This window comes from Schistocerca piceifrons, chromosome 4 (genome assembly GCF_021461385.2).
Source record: "Schistocerca piceifrons isolate TAMUIC-IGC-003096 chromosome 4, iqSchPice1.1, whole genome shotgun sequence".
Classification (NCBI taxonomy): domain Eukaryota; kingdom Metazoa; phylum Arthropoda; class Insecta; order Orthoptera; family Acrididae; genus Schistocerca; species Schistocerca piceifrons.
This window is the reverse complement of record NC_060141.1, coordinates 323,264,643-323,276,743: the sequence shown is the minus strand read 5'-3', so window position 1 is coordinate 323,276,743 and position 12,101 is coordinate 323,264,643. Positions and strand designations below refer to the sequence as shown.

The window sequence follows — 12,101 nt, the reverse complement described above, 5'->3', positions numbered from 1 at the left end:
CTGTATCCAGTGGACTGTAACATAAGTAAGAAACACAACTACAAAAGTAAGAAATAAAACTTCATATAGTCCCGGTGGTATCTTGGATAGAGGCATTAAACAAAGTTCAAGCAAAATAGGCTCTCAGCTAACTGATATATTCAATGTATCATTCAGAATAATGACATTAACAAAAAAATCTAAAACAGTTATTAAAAAGCTACTTCACAATAAAGAACGATATACAAGATGCAAAAATGTATAAAGCAGATTATCAAGATCTTCTAAAATAACTGAAAGAGTCGTGCATCAAAGATTATCTCTAACTTTTTGAATAAAAATTTAAAAAAAAACTAGTTAATCCTCAAATTGGTGTAAGGAAAATACAGATATATACGAACAATTGTCTCTGACTTCTAGAAGCAATTGCTGAACGCTGTAAATTAAGATTAATTAAACTTCCAAACTATTTCTACACCTATCTATAGCCTCTGATCTGGTAGATCATGACATGCTTCTCAGGAAATTATATTAATATAGTGTCTGCGGAGTGACCTACAACTGGGTTTAAGATGTATCTTTCTGGTGTGTAACAGGTGGTAGAAATATATCATGAAAATTAAAATTACTTTTCAGAATACATGAAAGTTAGTTACACATTACAATATTCATAATTTTTATAAATGATTTACACACGACTTGTCCCACAGAAGCTAGTGTTGTTCACAGATGGCACTAGCACTTCTATTAAAGAACACAAAGCATGTGATTTACACCAGAAGGTCACTGTGATAACAGATGAAGCAGGATGATGGTTGACACACAACTGCATAGTGGTAATCAAGAAAAAATGATGTGGATAAGGTTTAGAGATATAAGATTTAAAACAGAAAGCCATGTAATACTATAATCATTGGATTGTAGCACTGAACAAACATCTCACACAAAGTATCTAAGCATTTGGCTAACATAGGGAAAAAAATGATGCCCAACTGAACAAAATGTTGAGCAAATATACTTATATCTTAAAATGTTTTGGAATGACAGTAGCATGTGTGTGCATGGGGATGGGTAGGGTGGGGGGTTGTGCCCTTATGTGTTACCTCACAGGAATAAGGGAATTTTCAGTATTAAACAGCCAAGTTCACAATTATGAAACTAGAAGTAGTAATAATTTTCATCAAAATGTACATAGCAAAGCCCTATATCAAATAAAGCATGCTACATAAACCTAAAATAATCTACAATGCATTGCCTGCAGAAGTAAAGAGAACATACAGAATGTTTGAGAAAGAGTTGAAAAAGTTGCTAATACCAGAATCTTTCTGTTCCTGTTACTCTGTTTTGATTGTTTAGGCAATTCAGTACCAAAAAGCTGTTGTAACCTGGACAAAGACCAGCAATTTGGTGAGTCGGGCCAGTTTGAGATTCAATTGACTCAAGTTGCCGCTTGGGGTACCAAGTTTGGGAGGGAGCCAGAGATGCCACACTTGTAAGTTTCCTATAGACGATGCATCACAATTAGTAATGGCCACCTGGAGTGCCAAGCTGAGAAGGACACCCAAGTACAAGATTTGTATACAGCGTGTATCACAATAAGTACTGAAAACTGATGTCAGTCTAAGTGTGCAAGGGAGAAGGGGGGCGTCAAATGATAAGTCACTTTTGTGGAATAATGTTGTCGAACCGGTCCTGTGGGTGAACAAAATTACATGGATAAATCTTTTATGAGATGTGAAACAGAACACATAGATTTGTTTTACAATGTAACTGAGAAAAAAGTTCATTTCCACATTATATTATCTAATAGTGTGTATTTTATACCTATTTAAAATGGCCTGTCCACATCATTGTACAAAATGATCAAAGGACCAACAAAGATACAACAGCGACAACAACAACAACAACAACTACTACTACTACTACTATTACTGCTACTAATACTACTACAAGCACACACACACACACACACACACACACACACACACACACACACACACACACACACACACACACACGCATGTACACGCGCAAGTGCACACACACACACACCACCACCGCCACAACCACCAACAACAACAACAAAGATTTGCTCTAAATAATGGAAGCTTACCCTCTTTTAATGTTTTTACATAATTTGCTAACTTAAGTCTAATAAGTTCTCTTGCATCTTTCATGATAATGTCTTTCAATCTATCAGCTTCAGGACTGGGGTGTGCTAACAGTCAAGTCAACCTGGCAAATAAGGTGATGTGCAGTAACACATAATTTTTATAACTGATTTGACTTTTTTCCATATGTATAATTTACTTTCAACAGACTCCATATATTTTTTGTTGTAATGCTTGTTTCTAAGTTTGATTTAGTCATGCTTAGGAATATATGGATATGATTACCACAAGTTTGGCAAGGAAATTAAGAAAATTTCAGCAAATGGACTAGTAGAAACATTGTTACAGTGTTCTAGTGTGAGTATATAGCTAGATGTCCAAATGGGATATACCAGATACTCCAGTGCTTATTTTTAAAATTTTAGGTGCCAGAATACAAACATCTTAAACCACACACATACACACACACACACACTACCTCATCCGATGCCCCCTGCCCTTTGCATCACGTTAGTCACACATTGTTACATTCAACTGAGGTGGTGCAGTAGCAAATTATAGTTAAGTTGTGATTTAATATGTGTCTACTATGACTTCTTCCACTGAGTTAAAAAAAATTCCCCTTGGAAATAGCAGAAACACGATTCCAGCCAAAATTAAGCCCCTGAAATACTCTCGGCTCATGAGTTCATTCACTCAAGCACACAATGTTGCACAAACACAATGATGGGCGCATTAAGTAACCATACTGGCAAGATTTTTGTTTAGAAGCAAGTCTCTCAGTATTTCTAAAGTATGAATTGGAGTGATTACATAAGGCTGGTAAAACTGTGCCAGACTGAGACACGAACATGGATCTCTGCCTTTTCAAGTCAGAGGACTACCAAATGTACCACACACAATTCTGTGGATAACCCATCCATTCTCCCATGTGTGCTAGCTGCATAGCATCATAGTAGAGCCTCAGTGGATATATGAAAGAATAGGAAGAAACCTGTGATATAGTAGTAAGTTAGGAGGTGTCATGTTCTGGAACATTTTCACAATAAATTGTAATGATGTGGAATGAGTCATTTTACATTTACAAATTAATTGTACACTTGGTTAGATTATGAACATTTCTAAACTGTCACTTTTTTACAAAAAGAAAACATAGATATACATATGTAAGTTAGTAATTCATACTCACCACCTTTCACACATTACAATAATAGAAATTCTTCCATGGAATAGAAGGAGTAGTCAACACGACTCTTTCTCAAGTTTGTTTTCAAATTTTATTTTATTCTCTGTCACACATTTTATACCACTGGGTAAGTGATCAAAAAATTTTGTTGCAACACTGTGCACTCCTTTTGTGCTAAAGACAACCTCGATGTGGAGTAATGAATGTCATTTTTCCTTCTTCTGTGTAATTATGTACACCACTGTTCACTTTGAACTGTAGAAGATTATTTACAAGAAACTTCCTGAAGGAATACATATACCGTAAAACAGTAGTCGGAATGCCTAACTACTTAAGCAGATGTCTACAAGATGGTTGTGGATGAGCACAACATATTATTCTTACAGCACATTTCTGAGCAAAGAATACTTTCTCTATTAAAGATTATAGTGTGTTTAAAATTAGTTGTGACTTTTGATGTTTGGCTGACCAGAAGGAGACGTAACGCCATTGCCCAGGTAACACCAATGGTGAGCCGGCTTTCCCTACCGTGCCGCAAGAGGTTTGGCTGGTAAAGCACCCCTGTTGCCACACCAGGAATAAATAGTCGTTCGTCAGCTCTCATTGTAAAGTTGTGTTTTCTGGCAATGAGGTAGTCTGTAGTTGTCAGGTATTGTGAACAAGTATATTGTGCGGACGTTGCATTAATAACAACAGTACAGTATGTCTGAATATGAGATTTGCAATAAAAGTGTCATCCAAGAACATGTTCACCGGCTGGGAAAGTAACATTCTGATGCAAAACATTCCTCAGAATTTGACAACAGTAATGGAAAAAACACCATACCACTCTGTTGTGATGCACAAAGCTCCAAGACTGCACTGGAGGAAAACGGATATTTTGTTCATGTTCCATGTGATAAACTTGAATGTAGCATGTGTAAGGCAAATTTAATGGTACTTGTAGGGCTGTACAAGTGAAAACTTCACGCTAACATGTATACAAACTGGCTAACAGTAAAGGGAATAATTTAATCAGGGTTCCTCATTTAAAAGTGACAGAGTACATAGGCAGAGGTGAAAAGTAATGTGACAAAAAAACAAGAAATTTACATTCATTGAGATTCAAACATTGACAAAAGAAGCCACCGCAAATGTTACATGACAAGATTGGTCTTGAGTTTTGAATCATACCAAGAAGGTAGTTGAGGAGACATCTATTCATGAAGGATTGTGACAAGTTTTGAAGAATACGTAACTTCTCTAGTTGCCATGTTCAAATGTGCTTCTTTTGTCCAGAAGTAGCAGAGATTAGAAACATTACAGAAATAGCAGAGATTAGAAATATTCTTCTCACTAACATTCTAATGCAATTGAAATTGTGACAGAATCCTGAAACAGTATACTGTTAAACTAACAATTGAGTGCAAGTCAGGTCAATAATTTATGAAACAGCCCATTCTCAGTGTAAAAATAAAAGTTTTAACTTCTTCACTTATATTGTTACAAATCCCACAGCAGTTCTCATTTCATCAGCAGTCGATGGCCCTCAACAATTACATCATTTCATTGAAAAAATCTGTAGCTGCTTAAATACCATGGTAGATATGGAAGTTCCACCTATTAAACATATGGCAAAACACTCTTGTCTTTGCATGTTATCTTTTGCTGAAATTTCGTTTTGATGTCTCTGACCATTTGTGGAATACGAGGAATTTATGATTCCCCCCCCCCCCCCCCCCCCCACTGACGCATGCATTCATAACATAGATTTAAATGCATTCCATTTTCTCAAGATTGGAAACAGACAGTGATATCCTTCCAAGTTTAAAGAATAATTCAATTTATTACCTACATTTAGTATGCAGCAACATGAAACCTAATATGCACAAAGCACAAATTCATAGTGATACTTATTTGTCACCGCAAAATAAGAATTTCTTGCAGTAGTTTATCTACTATCGAAATATCACAATAACTATGACCATTAACGAAATGGCAGGTGGTTCAGCAAGAAGCCGACGAATTACACTGTAAGATATGCGAGAATGAGGATTAGTACCAAATAGTTTCCTTAAAATCGGTTGAGAAAGATCACAGATCGACCGGCTTGCACTGCTTGCTGTTCACACTGTAGAGGCAATGGGTTCCATGCTGAGTAGGCTTGGCCTCCTACTGTGGTCACCGGCTGACGCGTGCGTCACATGCTGGCAACTATGCTTCCCTCCACTTGCTCCGTACTGAACTCTTAAGAGTCGCAACTTAATTTAAACGCAGTAGACGTTGCCCCCGAACATTATTCCATTTGTCTCTTCCTAAGATCTGCAATGATTTTAAGCATACATGTGGCTGAATTGTTTTAGGAGTTCCAAATTGTCCTATTCAACTCGAATTCTCCAATGCAACTGACAATATTATGAAAAGCATAGACTGTTAATTGCCATACAGTGGAGTACAGTGGAAATGTTGAGTCACAAACAGGCACGACAGGAACACTGCTTTCAGGCAAAAGGCCTTCTTCTGTATCAGACAACACACACACACACACACACATTCATGAAAATGCAACCCACACACACAAGATCACTGTCTGTGTCTACTGAGGCCAGACTGTGAGCAGCTATGCATGATGCATGATGGGAGAAGCAATCTGGGTGGTGTGAATAAGGAGGAGGCTGGGCTGGAGAGGAGGATGGATAGCAGGGTAGGATGGGGGTTGGTAAGGTGCTGCTTGTGAAAGCATACATGGACAATGCAGAGAGAGGATAGGGCAGCTAGGTGCAGTCAGGAGGTTAGACGAGAAGGGGGGGGGGGGGGGGGGGGGGAGGGTTAGAAAAGGAGAGAAATAAGACTCTGGGTGCACTGGTGAAATAGGAGGCTGTGTGGTGCTGTAGTGGGAACAGGGAAGAGGATAGGTGGGTGAAGGACAATGACTAACAAAGCTTGAGGCCAGGAGAGTTGCAGGAAGGTAGGATACATTGCAGGGAGAGTTCTCACATGTAAATTTCAGAAAATCTGGTGAAAAGAACCCAGATGCACAGGCTGTGAATCAGTCCCTGAAATGAAGAACATTGTGATATGCAGTGTGCTTAGCAAGTGGATGGTCCAGCTGTTTCTTGGCCACAGTTTGTTGCTGGCCATTCATGCAAACAGATAGCTTGTTGGTTGTTATGTCCACATAGAATGCAGCACACTGGTCGTAGCTTAGCTTGTAGGTCACATGACTGGTTTCACAGATATCCCTGCCTTTGATCAGATAGATGATGCTTGTGACTGGACTGGAGCAGGTGGTTTGGTAGGATGTATAGGACATGTCTTGCATCTGTCTATTACAGGTGCTAGGAACAGAGGCTGTGCAGGGATGGATGAGGATATCATGTAGGTTTGGTAGGCAGAGGAATACCACTGTGGGAGAGATGGGAAGGAGAGTAGGCAGGACATTTCTCATTTCAGGGCACAGCAAGAGTTAGTTGAAACAATAGCAGAGAATGTGATCCAGTTGTTCCAGTCCTGGGTGGTACTGAGTCATGAGGGGAATGCTCTTCTGTGGCTGGATGGTTAGACTTTGGGAGGTGGTGTGTGATTGGAGAGATAGTGCACAAGGCATGGGATGGTAAATACAGTCTTTGAAGGTCTTGAGAGGGGCTTCCTGTCAATATAGATCTGATGGCTACAGGTGGCTACGCTGTGTAGTAGGGACTTCTTTGCATGGAATGGGTGGCAACTGTCGAAGTGGAAGTATTGCTGGTGGATGCTAGGTTTGATATGGACAGAACAATACCTCCACTTCAAGGAGCAATCCCCTTGTGATTCAATACCACCCAGGTATAGAACAACTGAATCAAGGTTTCAAATAACTCTGATCATGAAATGAGGAATGTCCTACCTGCTCTTCTTCCCACCAGTCACTCACACAGTGATATTTCCCCACCATGACCTACACAGTATCCTTGTCCAGCCCAACACAACACCTGCTCCAAACTCCTTGCCTCATGATTCATATTCCTGTAACAGATCTAGATGCAATTCCTGTCCCATACATCTTCCCACCACCACCTACTCCAGTCTGGTCACAAGTGTCTCCTATCCATCAAAGGCAGGGCTACCTTTGAATTCAGTCATGTGATCTAAAGCTAAGTCGCAACCACTGTGCTCTGTTCTGTGTGGGCACAACAACCAACAAGCTGTCTGTCTGTGTGAATGGCCTCAACAGCCAAAGACAGTGGTCATGTGTGTGTGAGTTGCATTTGTGTGAATGTGTGTGTGTATGTTGCTAATTAACAAGAAGACCTTTTGGCCTAAAGCTGACTTTTTCTGCAGTCTTTTTGTTGTGCCAGTCTGCAACTCAACATCTCCGCTATATGGTCAACGGCAATCTATCTTTTCATAATATTGTCATTATTCCATTCTGGATTTCTCAATGCAATTGAAAGCATGTAGGGATCTCTGTTTGGCTCATTGTGCAGCATGTAATTTAAACTTGACATATAGAATCTATGCCCCAGGTAACTGTCAGACTATTGAATGGGGTACACTGTCAGACTATTGAACGGGGTAACGTAGTTGATTATACATTTCAAGTGCAATATAAAGGTATTAGAAGAGAAGCGTACAAGTTAATGATTATTTAAATAAAACATAACAGAGGTAACAATTAATGTCAACATGCAAAGTTAATGTACTGACAACTTATTTTGGTTAAATGGGAAGCTGTATATTACTATCAGTAGCATATTGTTTTATATATTCTTGTTCCCTTGATTTCTCTACGCAGTTCTTAATATTCTTTATCGTGTTATGTATGCTTGTCACTCATGTGTGCTATCTAAATGTGGTTACTTATTATGTATTCATACCTAATGAAACCAATATCATGTACATGATTATGGTTGCATTAGGGGTTGCAGATGGTGACTGGTAAAATTTCACTATATATCACTTAAAAACAGCTTCATAAGGGTACCAAATATTACAGAATGATTACTTTCATTAGTTTATTGGCAACTGACCCACTAGTTTCCAATAAATAGCTAATAAAGGGAACCAGCCACATTAAGCTTTCACAAGATTGTTGCAAGATAAGATTTGTTCACATTCTCCATCATATTCCTTAACAAATAACTGAGGATCAGTCAGCTTGTGTGTTAACAAAATGTTTCTGAGATCGCTGATCACACAGTGATTTACAGAAAACATCTGAATTGAAACTGCAAGTCAGAATTTCAATATAATAACGTTTCTTCATCTACATCTATACTCTGGAAACCACTGTGAAGTGCTTGGCAGAGGGTACTGCCCATGGTACCAGATACTGGGGCTTCTTGTTATTCCATTCACATGTGGCGAATTGGAAGAATGGCTTTAAATGTCTCTGTGTATGCTGCAGTTAATCTAATCTTGTCTTCATGATCCCTAAAGGAGTGATGCATTGGGAATTGTACCAAGTGGTTAAATTAAACTGATGTGTTCTTAGTGCAGTGGGATTGTATACATCTCAGGACACTGAAACATTGTAGGTATGTTCATTAATTGGTGAGCTTGTGGAGTATACTGAAAAAAATAGTAGTTCCACTTTCTGCCACCGTGTGAAAATATGACACTGTAAGCAGTCAGAATGTGGTGTAGATGCACAAAAAGGGGAGGTCAAACACATGATAATGGTGGCTCTGGCACAAGTTACAACATGTGGTCAATATGGCCTGCCAACTCAGCAATGTGCTGCATCTGTAACATGGCAACGGTTGACAGTTGATCGCAGCACATCCAGTATAATCAGAGTGATATGTTGTCTTTTCTGTCCTTCAGATCAGGAAGAATATGGATACATCCCTGAGATACGATCTTTCAGATAGCTCCACAACCAGAAGTCAAATGGATTTAACTTGGGTAATCTAGAAGATACACGTTTTGAAATTGCCTAGAGATGATGTGGTCATTACCGAAGGTTTCTCGAAGCAAATCTTTCACCTGAAAAGCAACATGTGGTGTCACCCTATCTTGTGTGTAACTAGTGGTATGGATAAAGTTGCATTCTTGCAAAGCTGAAAATGTGCTGCACAAGGAGGTCCTTTTAACATTCTGACATCACAGTACACCTAACACACCCCTGAGGTGTCATCTCCTCGAAGAAAAATGGGCCAAGAATGAAGGAGCTTGTCATAGTTACATAAGTTGAGTGAAATGCATGTTCCTGCAGAACATGTGGCAGAGTAGAACCCCATATGCGACTTCATCCATTCAGGCACCATGCAAAGTAAAATGTGTCTCATCTAGCCAAAGAATATTCTCAGCCACAAGTCACCCATCTCCACGCATAACAGAAAACACAGAGAAAAATTACGGTGCTGTACGTTACCTTGACTCTTCATTTGGTGCACATTCTGAATTTGTTTGGGACACCAGTGTAAAATATGCCACAAAATCTTATTGACTGTTGATCAGGGGAGAGACAATTCCCATGACACAGCCTGAGCACTGACTGCAGAATTTGAGGCATGTGCTGCGTGGTCGGCTACAGCTACAGCAACTTCATGATCAACTGCTACGGGAATGGGCTGCCTCCCTTTTCCTGCTGCACCACTTAGATCACTTGTTTCTTCAAATTTCTTGGTCATATTCTTTAGCCTATTTATTGAGATGGAGGCTCTTCACAGCTGTTTCTGTTAGCTATATTCCCACAATTCAGCAGTGCTATTGCTGCCATTTTGATAAAATAACTTTACCACAATTTTACTTTCTTCTCAACAGCCATTGAGTTTCATACAAAAAACTTCAATCTTCTTAATCTTTTATGACAACTGTCACTTCACAAAAGAAATCAGCACGCACTGCCACGTGACAGACAGCATATTGATGTCAAAGCAGGAAACATTTCACATTTTGATTGCTTGCAGCACCACATTTTCACTCATTGGCATAAAGAGGAACTTTTTTTTTTTTCAGTATACGACACAAGCACATCGATTAATGAACATAACTACGATGTGTCAGCATCCTGCTATGTACACGGATCATGCTGCAGCACTCAGAACACCATCAGTTTAATTATAAACACCTGGTATAATATTCCTAGATTCATCAAGCACACAAAAATCTCTTCAATGACAGGTAGAACAATCTCTTCAATGACAGGTAGAGGACATTAGCACAGAAGCAGTAGAGGACATTATCACAGAAGTAATTTTTGCTCTTAATGTTGTTTGAATGATATCTCCTTTTCAGTGAACAAATATTTGAACAAAATGTGGTATTATGGAAAGACATATCATTTTCTTGTGATTAAGGATGTCTTTGGAAAGGGACTGATCACACATTCATACAAAAATAGCAGCAAATGCACTTTTCTTTGTTTGCTATGAAACCTGGGTTGGATGTCATGCAAAAGAGGAAACTCTACCGAGCACTCAAGTGTATTTGGTGTGTGAATGGCAGAAAACAAAGAGAGAATTTACATCTTGATTATCTACTGCCACACCAAACGGTAAATTAGCATTTGAGTGCTAAGGTTAAATGTTACTCATATATTATCACCCCAGTCTTCAGACACCTGCCAATGAAAGAGGAGGGAAGCAAGAGGCAAAGCAAAAATGTATGAATATTACACATTCAAATGATCAATATTACACATCAAATGATCATAATTATTTGAATATCTGTACAGTAGATGTAACAGAAGTGTGGTATTGAAGAAAGTTCAGTTTGAAACAATATAATGAAAGAAGCTGGACATAACTGTGTTTAAGTACACAGCTGCTACCTAATTTATTAACAGACACAGTATGGATGGTGATAACACAGTGAATTAATGCAAAAGACAATATCAGTTTCAACAGTTATAAACAGCAAGTCAGCCAACACACAGGGTGGTTTTCCGAAATTAAAGTTATGACTGAGGTTAAAAACAAAAACTGAAGGAAGGATTTCCTGAGCTCAGAATAAAAGCAGAGTCGAAATGTGCCTATGTAGCCAATGTAAGCCAACCTTGGGTAAAATAACGCTCTTGTAATGTCACAGCACATCATGTCTTGCGGCAAATATTGGTAAGATATAGACCATAAAAACCTGCATGGTCCATGGCAAAACAAAGCATACGTCAATAAAATGTTACATGTAAAGCTTTCTGTGATTAATTCTTACTAAGTCAGTCTAGTATTGGTAACTGTTATCAACTGAGTTACCAGTATCGTTCTTTGTGATAAAAGCAGCCAACACTTGTTGATAGTCACTGATTCATACCAACAAAAAACATAAGGAATATACAGCTGCAGTTGCAGGAAAGAACTTACAGGTCTTGAGCAGCAATTTTGTTATGCATGAAGATTCATCTAATGTTGTACAAACATTACTGCCTCTTATGAGATATTCCTTTTAAGGAGAAGGGAGGGCACTTGAGGAGAAAAAACTACACAGCTGAGCTGTTTTGTGGTGACCTATAAAATATTTTACTTAACTCAGACTTTGATGATACTGCTTCATGGAGATAAAAAAGAAAGGAAATGGCACTATAGACTTATGATGTAGATTGTTTTGTAGCCAGAGTGGGCGGGGCCTGCCGCCATCTTAAATAGCCCTAATCATTAGCACACTACGGCTTACAATTGCTTCTTTTTCATTATTTCTGTTGTGTTCATGCAGCATCTGTTTTAAATACTAAAAATTACAGTGCTTACATGACTAGCATAGTGTCAGGAAGGCAATTTGGAACGTTTTTATGTTCCTGAATGCATAGTTGCTCTAGTTATTCAACACATTTGGCCTCATTAATGTAACTTGTTTTTGTTGATAATTTTAGAGTAACTAAGAAGAGAAGGATGTGATGTGAAAAGAATGCTTTTGTAATCCACTTA

At 38.6% G+C, this 12,101-nt stretch overlaps 1 protein-coding gene across 4 annotated transcripts in view; it reads right to left on the bottom strand.

Annotated features, from left to right (window-relative positions):
- Nucleotides 1-12,101, bottom strand: part of LOC124795494 (activator of 90 kDa heat shock protein ATPase homolog 1-like) — a 97,020-nt gene that overhangs the window by 52,381 nt on the left and 32,538 nt on the right. For 2 of the 4 annotated variants that reach the window (XM_047259543.1, XM_047259544.1), the window contains one exon: nt 2,093-2,214. The exons of the other annotated variants lie outside the window; for them this stretch is intronic. In XM_047259543.1, coding sequence (XP_047115499.1) covers nt 2,093-2,156 — 64 coding nt within the window. In that variant the 5' untranslated portion in view covers nt 2,157-2,214. The remainder of the gene's footprint in view (nt 1-2,092; nt 2,215-12,101) is intronic. 4 annotated transcript variants of the gene reach the window in all.